Here is a 19,605-nt window from a genome sequence, read left to right on the forward strand (position 1 = left end):
AAAGGATCAACCTTAAACCCAGTTTGTGTTGCCCTATTCCAGCCAGATCCCTCTCCTACCTCTGGGTCTGAAAGTCTCTTCCTTTGATAGTCCTACCTAATCAAGAGGCAGCACCACAGAGTGGTGCCTTGCTGTTCTGCCCAGGCTGCCCTGAAACTCAAAATCCTCCTGCCTCAGCCTCCTGAATGCTGAGATCACAGGCACGCTCTCTCCATTCAACTCTGAAACATGACTTTCACATACCTCAAGAATGTCAAACTTGGCAGTCTTCACTTTGGCCCAAGTTTTTTTTAGTCTCGAGACTGGGCTCATGTTCATACCAGCTTCCCGTTTAAAATGCACATGGAGAGAAGAAAATCAAAATAGAAATGTAAGAAGTCACTCTAGCTTGGACTCCAAAAAAGCGTACGTTGCTAAGCATCAATAACTGAGTTCTGCACGTGTGGTAACAGCCTCGAGTTTTACACCATTTCCTTGCAAACTCATTCTCAGCTAGGGCTGAGCACATTTTTAGGATAAAAACAGTAAACATTTTAGGTTATGCAGGCCATGTGTGGGGCATGACACTGCCACGTTGTACCATGTGAGCAGCCACAGAATCACAGAAACAACAGGCCATGGCTGCCGTCCTCCACACTTTATGCACAGATGCCAGGGCTTATGCTTTGCTGACATAGGGTCTCAAGAGGCTCAGACTGGCTGTACTTGGCTTTGAAGTCAAGACTTGAATTCCAAACCCTTCTCCTTCATCTCCTACGTGTTAGGATGAAAGGCGGAAGACTTCATACCTGACTAGATGTTGAAGTTTGAATTTAGATTATATTTGTATGTTAGAAATTCTTTTTTCCCCCATTTTTCTCAATCACTTCAAAAAACGAGAACTCTAGTTAAGTAAACGAAACAAGACAGTGGGTGACTAGGCCACAGGCTGTCCTTTGATGACCTGTTTCTCTTAATACAAAAGTTGATGCTGCTAACTGATGCTGTACTCACTTGTCTCCAGGATTCAGCTGGAGCAAGTGACAAACACAGACTTTTTTATTATTGATTTTTATTGGGCTCTACATTTTTCTCTGCTCTCCTCCCTACCTCTCCACTCCCTCTTTAATCCTCCCCCAAGGTCCCCATGCTCCCAATTTACTCAAGGGATCTTGTCTTTTTCTACTTCCCATGTAGATTAGATCTATGTATGTTTCTCTTAGGGTCCTCATTGTTGTCTAGGTTCTCTGGAATTGTGGTTTGTGGGCTGGTTTTCTTTGCTTTATGTTTAAAAACCAATTATGAGTGAGTACATGTGATAATTGTCTTTCTGGGTCTGGGTTACCTCACTCATTAGATTTTTAATGGAGGATAAATGAACAAAAGCTATTCAATGAATTCAAGCTTACTAAGGAAAGAATATGCATCTTTGCACCAATTTGGTTCCATAAAACATTCTGAATGCTCTGAATTACTCCAGATTAAAAAGAACACAGTTTTCAGAAAAGAAAGATTTCCTTTTCTTTCCTCCTTCTTTTTTTCTTGTTTTTGTTTTCTTCAGGACAGTGTTTCTCTGGAAAGAAATTTTTCAATGGACATTTTGAAAGCCCCATAAAATCAGTGTTCTCACAAAAATACTCACAGATTATTGCCATCAAGGAATTGAAGTTCCCAATGTTGAAACACTCACGAGCCACGTCGATGAAGTATTCGATCATTCTCGCTCTGTGTTTCTTCTTCACGGGCTGTAAGGAAAATGACAATGAGCGGGCAAGAACCCAGTACGCGGGCCCAACAGCTCAAAAGTAAGCAGGAAAAAATGCACTGTCTCACCATGCAGATTTCTGTAGCGACCAAGTAGCTTAGGCGATTGAACCACTCTACATAAGCTTCTAAATTTCTCGTTTTCTTCCGCTCACTGTAGCAAGTCTGTGGAGAGCAATACGGGCAGATGAGGTCTGGAATACACGACACGCTGATGCGCTCTTGGAAGTGCCTTCCTCTCCCTCCCCAGAAACTATGTTCCTCTGGGGTCGTGAGTTCTCAGACCCTCAACTCCAAAGAAGGATTTGCTGACTCGTTTTAAGCCCCAGCTTGCCACAAACGAGAATCCGATGGAAGAGACTCTTAGTGGGGAATTATCTAGATCTGGCTGGCCTGCCAGTGTGTGGGAGACTGTCTTGACTGTTAATGGATGTAGGGAAGAGAGCCCACCCCACTGAGGATGGCACCATTTTCTTGAGGCAGGGGTGCTAAACAGTATGAGGAGCAAAAGCTACTGGGCACAGCAAAGGAAGCGAGGAAGGGCACAGGCCGGGCTGTACTTAACTTCTTTCTACTCCATTTTTTTCCTTTAAAGATAAAAGTCTTATTTTTGAGAAACTTGTTGCCATCTATTTTTTAGAGAAAGCAACATAAGAAAACAAAAATGTTACCCTTCCTTCATCCAAGGAATAAATAAGGGCATAAAACCTCTCCTTAAATGATGGCACGTTTCTCTCTGCTCCTGACTGTGTGGTATGACTAGCTGCTTGAATTCCAACCTTGATTTCCCCTCCGTAGTGTTCTGGAATCTGGAAGTGTGAGGTAAATAAGCCCCTTCTCCCTAAGTTACTTACTGTCTGGATACTATATCACAGCAATAGAGATGTCACTAGAACAAGGGTTGCAGGCTCAAATAGGATACAAATGCCAATTGCTATCAACACAGCAAGGAGTGGCTGAGCGCGCGGGGCTAGAAACCCTCTCTCAAATTTAGATGGGAGGCAAGATGTCAGAGCACCATTTACCCAAAGATAAATGGAATTCTACGTTATTACTCTCTTGTATAGGGTGAATGGCACACTGTTCAAAAGCAGAAGCTCATCTTATCTTGGAGTTCAAGGCCACGCTTGAAGAGGTTCATTAATCCCTCTTTCCTTCCTTTCAGAAGACACAAACAAAAAAAAGTCCACTGGCCTCCTACTGAAAATCATGTCTTCACTTCCCATGCGGAGTGAAACTAGTCTAAGGCCGGAAACAGCTGTGGCCTTGTCTCCCCAAGAGACTTCAGCAGTAGGTGAAGCAGCCACAGATAGCCTAACAATTCAAAATGCTTCTAGAGGTCACTCTAGAAAGAAAAAAAAAAAAACCTGTGCATGTGTTCATGAAATGGACTGTGTAGGTCCAGGACCATGTTCTTTCTGTGTTTCAGCGTTTGCCATAACGCTGTCGTGAGGGATTCACTTACAGCAAGGGACCAGGCTAACTGGAGCTCTGCTGGGCAGGCTGGATGTACATCCTGTCTCCTGACCATGCTGCTGAATCACAGGCAGACTATTCTCTTTGATTTTCTTTCTAGCTTAATCTGCTAAAACCATTATATGCTTTTATCATCTACCTTCAGCACCAAAAACACTTGGACCTTGCCAGGAAGGGCTTCTTAAATTCCTAAATAAGGAGGAAGTGATGGGGTAAACTATTGCACAGGCACTTAGAGACCCAGCCCAAGAAAACAACAGTGAATCACACACAGCTAATGAAAAACACAAAAACAAACAACTTGATACTAATTACCTTATCATTGTCCAAGGGGTCCTTCTGCACGAACGCCTGAACAAATTCTTCTGGACCAATGTAATTGAGCCTCTCCTGAAACAAAAGCCAACAATATTAAAGAAAATGAGAAGAAACAGATGGCCACATTTCCCCTTATTAATTTTGGCAGCACCCCCAAATTTCTTAGATTATAAAATAAGCTTTTAGCTCTAAATACTTTCTTCATCTTCAAGAGGTGAAAGGAGATGTTTCATAAGACAGCTGAAGAATGAACATTTATAGGAAAATAATTAGAGGCAGAAGATAAAGAAGGTCAATAAACCTTGCTTTCCCTCATCTTGTTTAGTATGTGTTTATGAGTAAATTCCCAGGATATCAAAAACATCCATAATTCAAATGCCAAAAACAAAACATGATTCAGTTTTGTGGATTGCTTCCCGTTTGAGTTATTCTGACCTTTATCAGCAAACACAGTCTCGATGCCAAAACAAACAATTCTGGGGCCACAAAGGGCAAAAAAGATAGGGTCTTACCAGCTCGATGTGAGTCAGCTGCTGGGCCAACGTGTAAGGGTCACTGCAGACCGTCATGATGTCGCGCTGTATGGACTGGGGCTTGGTCTTCAGGACCGTGAGCCGGTCAGTGGCTGTGGAGCTGAGCTTCGCCAGGACTTCCTCGTACTGGCTGAGGGCGGCGAGTTTTCGGATGAGACACTGCATCATCTGCTGGACGTTCTTTCGGTACGTCTGCTAGGAAGCAAGGGGAGGATGACACTCTTGACCTGCCTGTCCTTTGCCAACCTCAGACACCCTGCCTTCAAACGCTTTGAGCTCCACCGGCTTCGAGGACACCCATACACAGCAAAGTGTTCAAAAGCCTAGGTTCATTGGACTGTTCTCTTAGAATGTTTTTGAAAATGTCATGCAGGCTGGGCCTTGAAAACACCTCAGAAACGTCAGGTTAGCTGTGGTGGTGACCCAGTGCAATGGATACTACACACAAGGAAGTGCTCTTCAGTGAGAGTGTGCCTGTTCACTTCTGTTAGACGAAACCAGCGTGTATCTCAAAGCAGATCATCCTCCCCCGTGTTCCTATAGCCGCCTGCATGACTTCTCCATTCCTATCACTTAGCCTCATTCTTCTGAGGGCGTGGAAGCTACGTGGGGAGAGCGCACCTTACTTTCCACTCCCCTCTCATTCACCTTCCTGACATCTACAGTGGAACTGGATACCCATTTTTGTTATCTGACCTATTCTTGATTCATGTCCATTTTTTTTCCCATTCATGAGTTGATATTGATGTCCACACATACTCTGACACGTGGCAGTCAATCCATTCATCATCCATCCATCCATCATCCATCCATCATCAATGCATCCATCATCCATCAATCATCCATCCATCCACCATCTATCCATCATCCATCACCCATCCAACATCCATTCATCCATTGTCTATCCATCATCAATGCATCCATCATCCATCCAACATCCATCATCCATCCATTCATCCAACATCCATCATCCATCCATCCACCCATCATCCATTCATCCATCCCTAACCCCTTCCTCTATCCTTTCTTTGGGTATACTTATTTAATACGGTGTTGCTCTTGTCTTTCTTTTCTGGCCCCAAACTGCTAACAGCAACTATCCTTCTAGTAAATGATGATGCCTACGTAGACGAGAGGAATGCAGGCTGACATAGTGCCAGCTGGCCACTTAGACTGACAGTCCCAGGGAGTCTACCAAGGCAGGCAGGCCCGTGCTTATGCCTCACTGGCTTTTTAAAAGGTGCCTGATACCATCTGCCAGAATTGGCAATTTGAAAATTATAAATCTAAAAGGCATAAAAAGTATCTTTTTTCTAATTTGGCTTAAAGTGTGTTTAAACACACACACACACACACACACACACACACACACCTGTAGCTGTTCACAATAAAGAAATTACAAATCTGAAATTGGCTACATCTCATGTAGGCAGAGGTTCAAAGCAACCACTGCCTTCTCCATCTTTTTTCGTCTCTACCTGGCAATGACATCAAATACGCTCTTAAGCAGGCCCACTGTATACCCTTTGTTTTTCTCTACTTTCACAGAGCAAGTGGGGCCTGAGGACTGGGAGTTCAAAGTCATCCTAGGGATAAGCCTGAGATACATAGGAACCAATCCCCACACCCCCCACCCCCCCCCAAAAACCCCTCACCTTTAAACAACCTATCACCCTTCTAGGACTAGAGGTGGAAGCTGGTAGTCTAACACTCAAAGAAAATGTGTCTTTCTTTGGTACCCAAACCAATCAAGGCTAAGGAATGTGCTTCTCCTTCCCCGCCCTAACCTCACCTTTCTTTGGGAACACTGAGATACACTAACTTGTGTTTACTTCAGTCTTCTGTACCAAATGTCCTTATAAATGCCTACACGAGTGCTCCTGCTACTTCTTAAAATTATGCAAAGAGTTCTTGAGACACTTCAGCTGCACCGTGTACCATCCTGAGTAGAAAACATGTTATACGGTTGCCTTTTTACAGCCATTAAGACCTATTTACAAGAGTAACCCACAACTGCCATTACTAAAATACGAAACACAGCAAGATGTGGCTAAGAGGATATTGGTCAAATAAGAAGAACTCAAAGGTTTCTAAACGGAAACTTACTTCCCTGAACCCACCGTTCCTCGGGTGTCTGAACCTGTGCATAGAGTCATACATGCCAAGGGGGCGCTCTGGGAGGATGCACACAAAACTGACAACACCTGGCGCTGTGCAGAGAGGAGGGGTTGGTATTTTTACTTTGATTTGGTGCAAATACAGCGGAAGCCCACCTGGTGGTATTTCTCGGACACCATACATATGAGACACGTGTAGGAAAGTTCTTTTTCACTTGGAAAAGTGAAAAACTAATCTTCAAAATGTCCATTATTTACATCCCACACGGGTTGTCTGGGTACCTCACACCTCACCTCTTCCGTCTCAGGGTCCCTCACACAAGAGACTTTGGGTAGAAACGGCCATTTTTCTTCAGGTCACCACCTGAAGGTCCCAGCAAAATAGCAAGGGCAAAAGAAAGGGCTGAGTAGGAACAGTCTGCAGCCTGGGTCCCATGTGGAGGATTCCCACTGAGCAGGGGTGAGTACTGGGAGAAAGATGGGGGAGGGGTACTGGGAGAAAGATGGGGGAGGGGTACTGGGAGAAAGATGGGGGAGGGGTACTGGGAGAAAGATGGGGGAAGGGGTACTGGGAGAAAGATGGAGGGAGAGGGTACTAGGACCCTTTTCAGTCTCTTGCTTTCATCTGATCCCATTTGAGGAGTGAGGTTCTGGCGTGGTTAAGCATGCTTCCTCACTGAGTCACGAACTGCTAAATGTGTACTTATTCTTTTTTATGACCTCAGTTGCCAGAGACAGTAATTACCTGGCAAATAAAGACAGAAGTCCTCATAGAGACCAGCCCCTTAAGGAAGAGAAAATCGCATTCTATCCACTCCAGCCATTTGTCATGGAATTCAATCATTAGATTCATTTCATGATTCTTCCCGGAGAGCCCCAATAAACCACTCCATTTGGGGCAAATCCCCAGGGGAGAAGCATATTAAGCCAAATTATGTGGAACTGTCCTAGCAGATTCTAAGGAACATGACTAAATTATATACAGGGCACACCTGGATTCACTGAGTGCCAAAAACCTTCCCTGAAGTCAGAGGCAAGAAGCAACAGGCCCTGGTTCAAACCCAAGCTTCTTTCACGGGGAGGAATGATGTCTCCCCATTCTCGCAGTTGACTTCTTTGTTAATTCGCTCTTTCTTCCTTCCTTCCTTCCTTCCTTCCTTCCTTCCTTCCTTCCTTCCTTCCTTTCATCCATCCATCCATCCATCCGTTCAAATATTCTGAGAACCAACTACATGCCAGGCATTCAGACAGGAGTTAAAGATGTCATGGGGAACAAAGAGAGCATCATCAAAAGTCCAGCAGAGCCACAAACAATTTAGCACGAATCCCAGAGTACCGTGAAGCAAAAAGCACAAAAGCCAAGAATGGGAGGGGCTGGGGCTGGAGTTGTGAAAGGTCTCTCTGAGGAGAGAGGTTTAAACACGTGACAGGAAGGAGACCGACAAGACAATAAATGCAGCAAGAGCCTCTACCGCACCAACATTAGCAGCCACTCAGTGCCATGGTTTCTGGAGATGGGAAAGGAGTGAGCAGTTTGGTGGACGAGGCAGAGCACACTCCACTCGAGCAATGGTTATGTGCGGACCCAGTTCCTAAAGTCTGGATAAAAGCAGCCAAGGAAAGGCGGCTTCCTGTGACTCCCTGGCCAGTCAAGGCAGATGCAGCCTCCACTTGATGGAGTCCTTGTTTCCCTAGGAGATCTTTCTCGTGCCATGCCACTGTCAAAGCCAGCCGACTTTTCATGGTGTGGGAAGAGTAGGCTAGTAACACAAGCCAACAAGAAGCCAGAGTCAGAAGGCTGTCTGACCCTCTCCTCCACGTCACCCAATCCCTGGAGGCTTGACCTTGTTTATAAAGATCAGACCTCAGTTGGCAAATAGAAAGGATCACCACCTCTGGTTTCAGATAAGAAAGACCAATAGCCATCAATAAGGCATTTTCAAATCACTGCATTTTTATCTGTTAAAAAAAAAACCCAAGTATTCCTTTTGGGAAGAAACAGTTATAATCTAATTTCTCTGGCTAATAGCTCTGTACAATTGAACGGAAATGAAAATTTGATTGTGACTCCTCACCTTCATACAGAAACAGCCCTAGGATGGCACCTATCTTGGTCACAAACCAAAGCCACTGAGCCAACCCTGGCCCTGCCAAGCGGCCAGTAGCAGCCACCCATACAGAATGCCCGCAGCAATGCTACCCTGGCGAGCTTTCCCTTTTGTGGGGGTTCATTCACAGCAGCAAGAACCTAAGGCAGGAAAACTGACTAGAACACTGTGAGTTCACAACCAGCTGGGAGTTCCACATGGTGCTTAAAGCAACAGTGAAAGCTCCTGAGTTGAATGCCACACAAGACAACAGCCGGGTTTTCCTAATTTCACTGATCTCGGCTTAGGAAAATGGCGTGAGCATTTCCATGAATCAGGACAGGTGTCTTGAGATCTTATCTGTGCAGCACGGAGCTGAGAGATCGGCTTCTCCAGGGAGCTGTCATGGAGGGGGTAGTGTGTCAATGAAAAGGACATCCCTGCCCTGTCAGGTACTCCGGCTACTTCTCTCTAGGTGACAGAGTTACACAGTGCCAAACTTACTCCCAGACACTTATCTGCCGCACGGAAACTACAAACATATTCTTGCCCAGCAAGCCTCAACACACAAAGTTAGCCCTCCAGGCCTGCTTCAAATACCTCGGCTCTGTTGAAGCTACTTAGCACCTGCTATCAAAGGCTGAGTTGGCAGAGGTGATATTTATGGAAGATGACCTAAGAGACCTGCTTTGAACCTCCACTTATTCCAGGTCCTAGCCTTGAATCTACTTCCGGCACCAGAATACTTGGATCGTTTCCTGCACGCCACCCCCAGCCCGACACCCCAGTTCCATGAATTACCTTTGTTAATTATACAACACTTCATGCTCTCCCTTTGATCAGAATGTGCGCTATGAACACCATAAAAGAGCAAGCGAGGCCTCCTATGTGAAACCCTCCTAAGAAGACTTTGTCTTCTCTTGTTTTCATTGCATTCACCATCACACCGGCTCATGTATGCCACACGAATGTTCTACCAGCCCCAGATTTCTACGTTTTCCATCTAATGCCTGGAATCCCTAGGACGCTTTTTCCTTCCCCTGTAAATTATGTAACCAACTGTATTTCCCTTTTATCTGGAACGGACCAATCACAGCCGTCCGTTCCAGATGCACTCGCTCTCAACACCGGCTTATGTGCGTTCCCCCTCCATAGTCTGGGCTGTCTATTTCTAATGAGTTATTAATAGGCTATTTAGTTATATCTACTGTAAGTGTAGGTAGACACACAGAGAGAAGAATTAACATGTGAGCTGGGTCAAACCTTTGAAGAACACAGACCAAAGTGGAATAAAAACAAAATGCGCCTGGCCACACGAATTAGCATGAACACAGCTGGAAACAACAACCTAAGACTCCAGATCACACTCATCTAAGGGCATGGAATAATCGTTCACCACGTGACACACCAAAAAGGCCAACATATGCTATGTTGAGGGCTGGCTGAAGGCAAAAGAAAAAGGCAGCGCTGAGTTCTGTGTCAGTTCAGCCCCGCTTCCCTCCCAGGTTCCACCTGGAAACCCCATTGGCTCCACTACATTCCCATGACCAACCTCCTCGCCGCTGGCCATCCTGTGTGCCAGGTCCTTTAGGTTTCTCATCATTCTCTCGTCCCGGAAGTCATAAGGAAATGTTTCCGTCCACTCTGTCAGGAGTTGAAGAATTTTAGGTGCAATTTTTCTCATCTGGTTCTAGGGAGAAAAAGAAATCTACGTCAGAGATATCCACCACCAGGGTCTGCGTTAAATAAATAACCAAATAACTGTGTCACTGACTAACTTCTGGTGCCGCACGTTCTCGGGGAAGAAGCAACAGCTATAGCCCCCTTCATAGCAATGCCAAGTATAGTTAACAACAGCAGGACAGTCCTCTGGGAGTTTTATACTGCTCCTTGTTTTATTTTATTTTATTTTATTTTATTTTGCAGTGCTAGGGGGCTAACCTAGGGCTGTACACAAAGGAGGTAAGTGTTCCATCACTGGCCCACTTCTGCAGCCCTACCCCACAATTCTTTCAGTCCGGCCATTGTGCCAGTTAGGCATGTCAGCCTGGGGCTACGTGGGGGTCACTTTTGGAAACCATCACCATGAAATCTAAGCCAGAGTTAGCAGATCCAAAGAAAACCCAAAACAACAACAATAACAACAAAACCCATAAAACTCAAATGCTGCGTTACCTTATCACTGTCCCCTTCACTGAGTCGCTGGTGCTCAACACACAGGTGGCAAACCTTGGCCATCAGCTCGTACGGATGCATGAATAACCGAGAGCTGAGCAGGAAGGTGAATATGTACGTTCTCTGCAGCAAGAGAGAGAGAGTCATCTTCGTCACCACCTCCCTGAGTTTGTGCCATTTCCTCCCACTATAATCTCCTCATACTTTGGAGCTAAGAGGCTGAGGGTTCTGGGAAATGCCAAGTCCCCTCCACCGCCACTTTATCTTGCCCCTTAAAACATACTAAAAATCACAGGATAAATTCGACTCCCGAAATGGCCCAGAGGACATTTTCTTATCTGTCATCCGGGAGCCAGGATGTATTCGTTTTCCAGTGTAATCAAGAAGAATGAAATTCAGCCCAGCGAGAATCAAGGCTGGTTTAAATAGGTTACCCACATTGAAGAAGGTCACGTGTCCACATACTATTTTAACCAATAAATAATAACGGAAAAACAGAAACCCTACCCTACCCGCATTCAGTCAAGAACTGCCCAGTGTGTTCCGTGAAGCACACACAGTGTTTGTGTTACAACGTTCGAAGGCTGACTTTCAACTGACCTCCTGGCTTGCTCAAGACTAAGCAATCTGATAAAGCACAATATAGCACTATATACTTTTCTCAAGCAACCACTGATGAAGTGGTGATTATTTATGCTAACAGTTTCAGGTTCTCCATCAAAAGAGGAATTCCATGGGTTGTTGGCTTCCCCGGCCCTCCTTCGGCACCTTTAGTGCTTCATAAACACTTACAGTACTGAACAAGGGATTCCTTATACCCTCGATAACAAGTTTTCCATCTCTGGGAACATATTTGAAAAGGCTATGTAATGAATCACGCAGAGATAACTCAGTTAAGGACATTACGGTGAATTACCATTGGCAAGCGCACGCTCTCCTCTGCAACACGAGGTTATGATTGTATTTATAAAAACTAATAAATGTGGTCTCTAGGCATTTCCAGGAACTCACCATCAATAAACGGCTGCCTGTTAAACTCAACCTTCTTGTCCTTCTAAATCCCCCTCAACAGACACAAGAGGGGAGGGGCACTCACGTGGCCCAGAAAGGCCACCTGGCTTGACTGCTGATACTAAGAGGAGCCAGTGAGTAGATACGTCTCCCCTTTTGCCTCTTGGAACAACCAAAACTGAGATAGAATACAGCAGCCCTCCCAGGTTAGAAAGTGCTGTGTATGCAAGCGTGTCAAGGGAAAACAAAAGTGAGGCCAACACTCCCCGATGTCTGATCTATAAATTACTGCATCTGTGTGTAACTTATCTCTCTCTATGGACTTTCCCTACGTACATTAAAGTCACATGACAGAAGCACCCAATGCTATCCTTAATTGCATTTCACAGAGCAAGACATCAGCATGGATCAAGTCTACAGATATCTTTTCATTTAGACTGCCTAATGTGGTGGACAACCTAAAAAAAAAAAAAATCAGATGTGGAGACTTTGCCCATCTGACCCATCCCCAGGCTCAATGTGGTCTCAGAACTTTCAATAATTACTGTATAATTTCTTCTTGGAAAAAATTCTTAGCGACCAAAGTAATTTCCCAGCAAAGATAGTATGCCCATATACCATACTGTAATTTCTTTGTTTGTTTGTTTGTTTGTTTGTTTGTTTGTTGAGACAGGGTTTCTCTGTAGCTTTGGAACCTGTCCTGGAACTAGCTCTTCTGGATCAGCCTGACCTTGAACTCACAGAGATCCGCCTGCCTCTGCCTCTGCCTCCTGAGCGCTGGGATTAAAGGCGTGCGCCACCACCGCCAGGTTCATATTGCAATTTCTAAGCCATACCAAAAATGGGTTTCAGAGGAACACTGATACCTACATCTGGATAGTAATCCACATTGGGTACTAAGTGTTGGATAAGTGCCTCCAAAGATCCAGAAAGGAGGTTGTTGTCATGGTAACACAAGCCCCCGCAGCTGTCCTCTGCAGACTGGTAGAGGTTTCGATTGTAACCACTGCTGTCAAACATTGCTGAAAAGGGAGGTGTCTGAGGCATACTTTCCTAAAAAGAATGAAACACAAGAAAACACAATCATCAGTGACATGTGATACGAAAAGTAAGATTTCATCAGTAATTCTCATAATAGCGGAAGACACGCAGCTTGAGGAAATAGCTGTGACACACTGTCAGAACCAGGAAGAGCCCAAATGCTCTGAGTTCACACATACACACACACACACATGCAATCAAATATTACAAACTGCTTAGATCCAGTCTGGACTGTAATCCGCATGGTGTCATTTTTACACACGCTCCTTTACAGTCACTTGTGAACAGGTGTAGAGGAACCTGGCTCCCATTGCTTAACCTCACTGAGCCAAGGATTTTCAAGTCAAGACATCACCAGGATGAATCAGATAAAACTGAAGGAAACTGACAGGCACTGGACATGTGGATGAGCACCAGGGCTAAAATTGAAAAGATCTTCATTTGCAAGAGGCCTGGAATTAAAGGGCACAGATTGCATCTTTGCCTGTGTGTGTCTAACGTGTGTGTCTGTGTTTGCTCATGTCAAGAGACATCATGCTGGCTCCCCAGCATGTTATCTGGCCTTTGCTCCTCTCGTCAGCTCTCAAGTTTGGGATGCTGTGTGGGTACTGTGTGCAGAGCCTGTCTCAGCCAACAGGCAGGATGAGAAGGCACTTTATATTTCAGAACAGGGAGTACTGCCTCAGTCTAGAGAAGTTGCTCTTGACCCTCTGTGTTTTGTCACTCAAAAAGCCCATGTCAGACAGTGCTCAGTGCAGGCCAAAGGTCATTAGGTTATTACTGGGATTCCTGGGGACCTAGTGCAGGGCCCTGAGAGCAGACTCAGATTTCTGGCCTCGTGTCTAGACACTGGAGGCATTCAGAATTCATGGAGTCTGGGGATTCAGAGCCGAGGGAAACTCAAAAGGACTGATGAGGAGTAGCCTTGGAGGTTGCGGGAGGACACAACCTGGGCTAATCCTTCTTTTTAATAGGCTGAAAGGTAATTGCATCTAAATGAAGGGGCTAAGCTCAGCCCCCCAGCAGCATCTGTTCCACCTGTGGAGGTGGGGGATAAGATTGGGGCTAAGAACCTCGTAATCAGGTGTTGTGTGGCTGGGGTAGGCAGTGCCCAGGGAGAGGGTGTTAGAACAAAAAAAAAAGTCTATAATGCCAGTGTGTCAAATGAAAGCAGCGTTTAGGAAGAGCGTATCAAGAGAGATATGGAGATAACAGAAGTCCTGGAAATGGTGGTGCACGCCTTTGATCTGAGCACTCCAGAGGCAGAGGCAAGCAGGTCTCTCTGTGAGTTCAATGCTAGCCTGGTCTACACTGTTAATCCCAGGACATCCAGGGCTATGTAGAGAGACCTTGTCTCAGAAAGAAAGAGAGACATAGAGAAAAATAGCTTCATGTTCTGACCTCTATCCAACCAAAAACCAGGACAGAGATAGAATTTCTAAAAGTTCCATTAAAAAAAAAAAAATTGGCCGGGCAGTGGTGGCGCACGCCTTTAATCCCAGCACTCGAGAGGCAGAGACAGGTGGATCTCTGTGAGTTCGAGGCCAGCCAGGACTACAAGAGCTAGTTCCAGGACAGGTTCCAAAGCTACAGAGAAACCCTGTCTCAAAAAACCTATATATATATATATGTATATGTATATGTATATGTATATGTATACACACACACACACAATATATATATATTGCTAGAAATGGGAAGAAAATTATCCTTGAAAACTCCTCCACTAGGATTTCAACACCTGGGTTATCAGTGTTGTGCTTCTATTAGGGAGGACATGGTCATAGCATCCAAAGGCTAGACAATGGTTAAATAAACAGGACAACCACTCAGATGATAATATCTGAAATCCAAAAACTGTAGGTAAACTAAAAAACAAACAAATAAGAACAACAACAAAAAATCCTCAGTGTTATTCCCTTATATGGCATAGACAGAAGTGACTTTCTTTCCTCTTCAAATTGCCACTTTTCATGAAGATAATTCAGGTATCTTCACTGGTCCCTGACGAGACAAACGGTGGAGAAACCCTTCACCTGCGTTACTTGTCACAGCCCGGGAGGAACCCTGTCTCCATCTGATTGTGGCTATCTTAGAGCAGCCTCCAACAGTGGCAGCCACACAGCCTCCTTCACATACAGGATGAAGGCTAGGACTCCCGAGATGGGAAGCTTTGCTACCCAGAACTGTGACTTTTCCTTGACATCTCTACTCACCTGTCACTGAACCCAATCAAGTGTCTTTGAAGATGGTTGGCCAGGACTTGAGAACTCCAGAAAAATCAATAAATGATAAACCTCCAAAAGGGCCCCAGAAACTGTTTCGAGAGGTAGAAACTACATTTCTAAGTACACTCGATTAGAAGTGGCTGGTCAGAGGACCAAGGATGGCCTGGAGGATGGGGTGGGGGCTGGAACTCGGTGGAAAGGTTGTCCTGAGTGATTAGCACAGATGGTGAGAGGCTAGAGAATAAGCCGCCCAAACTCTTGTTTCTAAAAATGTGGGACCTGGAGCTAAGGAAGGTGAACTGGGGTGACCAGGATAACGTACACAGCCACATGACTGCAGTACAATGTGGCTCCCCAAGGAATCTGTGCCCCAGTGCCTGGAGCCTATCAGCAGTAAACAGCTTACCAGATAGTCCCAGATCACCCCAGTTCCCCTTTAAGAGCTTATCCCCCAAATTACCAGTATTTATTATCACTCTTATTTACTCTTCTGTAAAGTAGATAAGAACTTGGATTCCACCCCCATTCCTATCCCCCAAATTCGGACTCCGTGCTGGAGAGACAGCTCAGCAAAGAACGCTCGCTGTTCTTGTACAGGACTTGGATTCAACTCATAGCACCCACATGGAGGCTCACACCGGCCTCTAACCCCAAAACCTACTTCTGGCCTCTACAGACTCCTGCATGCATGTGCTGCATGTATGTACACTCATGCAGGCTCACACACATACACACAAATATAAATCTTTTTTCAAAAAAAAATCAAACTTATTGAAATAGCCCTTGATAGTTGTGAAGTCTTAGAAAGTCATCTGTCCCACATCCAGGTACATTTCACACCTGTCACTTTCGGGTTTGCTCAACTTTTCCCAAACCCTAATGGCACACACATACACACACATTCGTCTGTGTCAACATCTTGTCTGCCTAGCAAAGCTCTTCTTAGAACACTGTTTTGAGAGTGGTAGCAAAAGCCTTTAGGGATTATACCACTCCAATCGCAATGGTAGCACTCAGAAAATGCTCCCCCCCCCGCCCACACACACAAAAAGACTCCTCAAGAAAACACTGTAAGTAGAGCTGGCAACCTAATGGAGTTAAGTTCATCAGTATTGTAGCTTATTATACCTAAAACATTAGTGGAAGGAAAGAGTGTGTCTCTGGCGGTCATCTGCCAACAAACTGATGCAAAGACCTGTGGCCAGCCGCTGAGATCCAATCATGATACGAGACCTACACGCAAGGGGCGCATTACTTAGTTCTCGCCTTGGGCTCAGACCCATGCCTCTGTCCGCCATCTCCAAGCCCTGTTCTCTTCACGGTGACCCTCCTGCCCTCTGTGATCTCAGACGCTAGGAAGGTCATCTACTTCCCGTGGCTCATTTCCCCAGAACTCCCCCCCCCCCATGAAGTTGTCCCTCCAGAGGGACAGGGACAGGCAGGGCTCTGGGAACCTCACTGACTTCTCTTGTTCAGTTTCCTGACTACAGATGTCTTTCTGGACTGCCTTCTGGTAACTCTTATAATCCTTCTTTACATCCATTTGTGACAGACATCCTGTGTGCTTTTGTCTCTCCCACCTCCATACCTTCCCTGCTTCCCCCCACACACATAAGAAGACTACAGTGACTTGCCTGGGATTACATACAAAGTCACAGGTAGATTAGGACTTCAAAGTTAGGTCTCCAGATCCCAGGGAAAAGCTTTATTATATTACTTAGATTACATTTAAAATAGTCTTTGAACTTCTAATATACAGCCATAAAGTGAAAACCCCAACATTTTGCCCCAAATTGTATGCTATTAGAATGATTTATATGTTTTACATGTTCTGCATAGATTCTTATTTCTAAGATATGTTAAAATCACGAATTATTCTTATTAAAATACAGTCACACTGCTAAGAGTAGTAGTTAAGCGTCTGACTTTGGTGATCAGTACACAGATCCATCCAGACAGGAAGTTCAGAGGTTCCAGTATGTGCCTCAAGAAGCACACTCTCTTTACAACTGGGGGGCATGGGAAGCCAGAATAAAGGGGTTCCGTTGACTTACTTAAGCAGCATATGAAAGAGCGCAGCATTGTAGAGTAGATGGCTCAACCTGTGCCCATGGCTCCATGAAATGCAGAGGTATTTCCCTGTATTTACTCACAGATTACCAGCCAAAGAAAACTGTAATGAGCCATTGACAATAGACCATGGGACAGAGTGTCCATCACTCATTCTAGACCATCTCTAGCGAGCAGCCAATGCAGGAGTTTTCTGAAAGTCTCACCACCTAGTTAGGAGATAAGTACAGAAGGTACTATTTGGAACCTTAATTTTAAATACCTAAGAAGACAAGGCACAAAGGTTTGGTATCTCGTAAGCATTCCCGGTCCTGTGACCCACATCTACAGCTAGGGTTCATTCAACACCATTCACCTTCCACGTCAAGGTCTCCCACTCCATTAGGCTCAGGTCTGGGACTGAAAAGCGGAGCCCAGAAGATGAAATAAGATTGTAAATTGTCAAGAAAATAAACTCAGTATCTAATGTACTAGAATAAGAATCAGAGACTGCCTGACCCCTGGGCTCCACCATCTCCAGGAACTTCTTGCCAATGACTCCTCGAGGGAGATCCAGGCAAGAAGTCGCTCTCACCCTCTGGCTCCCGTCCATCTTTCCGGCTCACTGTAGTTCTGCTGCCTCTGCTGTACGTCATCGTGACTAATGGGTTCTGGCACTAGGGTTCACGTGCTTACTCCTTCACACACTTTCTAACGTAAAACCAGCCCCTCCAATGTCCGTTCCTTTTCCCTTTATGAAAAATCAGTCCTGTCCAGTATACTCATAAACGGGGACCTGCTAACCAAACACCTAGCTTAGGAAACAGAGATTACTTCAGAATTATAGTGTATGACAGCAGTTAGTTCAATCCTGGCTCGATTTATACCTAATAAACACATAAAAAGAGTTAATTCCCTTGAAGAGGAAATCTGTATGAGAGACACACACACAAAAAAAACCTGTTGGCGATTCAATCACTACTTAACCTACACTGCAGACTGGAAAACTGTTCTCACCTTAGAGAGTTTCATTTCTAGGTTGGTTGGTTGAAATTCAAGATACGTCCTAGTCAGCTAATGGAACAGATCTTTTTGAAGAAATCCACACCTCTCTGCTGCTGTGCCCACATAAATGCGCTGACATGTCTGTATAGACACTACTGGAGCTTCTGTCCTTCACAGGGCGCTGGCCTAGCGTGGAGCCTAGAAGGGTTATATCTACTGCAAAGCAGGAGAGTGAGGTGGAACAACAGAGAACCTTCCTCCAAGACATTCAGGACTAGCTCCTTCTAAATCAAGTGTGTGTGTGTGTGTGTGACTGTATGTGCGTGTATGCGTATGTGTATATGTGTGTACATGTGTGTGCATGTGTGTATGTGTATATGTATGTGTGTATAAACGTTTATGTGTGTGCATGTATACGTGCATGTGCATATGTGCGTGTTTGTGTGTGTGTGTGTGTGTTTGTGTGTGTGTGTGTGTGTGTGTGTGTGTGTGTGTGTGTGTGTGTAGTACCAATTCAGCTGAGTTAAAGAGAACACAAGAATGGCAGGTCTGAAGGGCAGAGTTCCTGAAATGGGCTCCTGGCCCAGTGGAGCATCACTCTGGATAGAAGGCATAGTAAGACAACAAGAAATAGATTTTTATTTTATGAAATGATAGACTAGGATGAAGAAAAAAATGCCTTTCTGAGCACTAAAGCTAGCCCACAGGTTATAAGTTACGCTGGAAACGCTTCCAGCAGGAACAAGACACACCGAAGCCAGGCAGAGTAGACAAATATTCCTTCTTAAAATTGACTTGGGAAACAGAAGTCAGTTGACAGACATCTTACAGGGGCTGCTAATTTGTGCACAAGCATAGATCATGTTCTTCCAAAGACCCTGAAGATGACCCTGACATTGATCCCAAAGCAAGGGCCGGCTGTGGGTGATTTACAAGATGAATTGATCCAAAAGGCATGTCGAATGGCTTCAGACCAACCAAAGCTCCAGATGAAAAGCCACCTTTCCCTGACCCGGCAGATTGTGTCTGAATTAGCAACTGCTTTGGCTGTGGTGTTTAGGATGAAGCAGGTGCACTGGGGAGGAGGTGGTGTCAGGTGAGAGCTCCAACTGGGAAGGAGGCTGGGGTATGGATGGGCGTGGAGCCACAGCAAAAGCCACCCTGACTTCTGTGACAGACGCTCTGACAACCTTTCCTAGAACAGCACGTCAGTGATCCTTCCGTCTCAAGAGAAAACAGAAAATGTGCAGGGCAGAGAAAAGCACTTTCCACTCACCCTGCGTCACCACAGGGCGCAGTGTTTATAAACCCAACAGCTCTACACTGATTACAGTGTTTTAGCATCAGTTAAATGCTAGACAAGTGTCCTGACTTAAAAAAAAAAAATGTAGGCAAAGCTCTCCTTATCTCAGCTGAACCTTGAAAGTGTGTTTGTTTAGTGGGAAGAGATTCCATTTAGTACCTGGAATTTGACCTTTCTCAACTCCTGTCTAGATTCCACGGGAACTTTGAACTTCAGGATCTGCACACTGGACAACTCTTCTTTTCTCAGTTGACGCTGCAGACGCTGGGTAAAAGTTCCTAGCACCCTCCTAGCTAATGCCTAGACCGACAGCTTCCCTTGTGTGACACAAGCCTTGGGAATGCAGACAGACTGAAGGCTCCGGTGACTGTGGAGCTGAGCCCGGGTGGCATGCCAAAGGTGAGCCTCTGACGCTATCTAAAGCATGGCTTATTCTAAGCTTGGAAATGTCAAGATGATTATCTTCTCGTTTCTTTCCTTAGACTGAGAAGCCCTTTCAGCAGAGACCTCAGAGAGGAT

The 19,605-nt window shown here is 45.1% G+C and overlaps 1 protein-coding gene across 5 annotated transcripts in view; it reads right to left on the reverse strand.

Annotated features, from left to right (window-relative positions):
* Nucleotides 1-19,605, reverse strand: part of Rasgef1b (RasGEF domain family member 1B) — a 510,363-nt gene that overhangs the window by 10,159 nt on the left and 480,599 nt on the right. For 4 of the 5 annotated variants that reach the window (XM_026785342.1, XM_026785343.1, XM_005359535.3 and 1 more), the window contains 8 exons: nucleotides 12,331-12,513; nucleotides 10,450-10,572; nucleotides 9,827-9,964; nucleotides 4,050-4,265; nucleotides 3,535-3,609; nucleotides 1,813-1,908; nucleotides 1,622-1,724; nucleotides 244-323 (listed from right to left, as the gene is read on the reverse strand). In XM_026785342.1, the coding sequence (XP_026641143.1) occupies nucleotides 244-323; nucleotides 1,622-1,724; nucleotides 1,813-1,908; nucleotides 3,535-3,609; nucleotides 4,050-4,265; nucleotides 9,827-9,964; nucleotides 10,450-10,572; nucleotides 12,331-12,513 (1,014 nt within the window). The remainder of the gene's footprint in view (nucleotides 1-243; nucleotides 324-1,621; nucleotides 1,725-1,812; nucleotides 1,909-3,534; nucleotides 3,610-4,049; nucleotides 4,266-9,826; nucleotides 9,965-10,449; nucleotides 10,573-12,330; nucleotides 12,514-19,605) is intronic. The other variant, XM_026785341.1, reaches the window with a different exon arrangement.

The sequence above is a fragment of the Microtus ochrogaster genome, linkage group LG1, assembly GCF_000317375.1.
Source record: "Microtus ochrogaster isolate Prairie Vole_2 linkage group LG1, MicOch1.0, whole genome shotgun sequence".
Lineage (NCBI taxonomy): Eukaryota > Metazoa > Chordata > Mammalia > Rodentia > Cricetidae > Microtus > Microtus ochrogaster.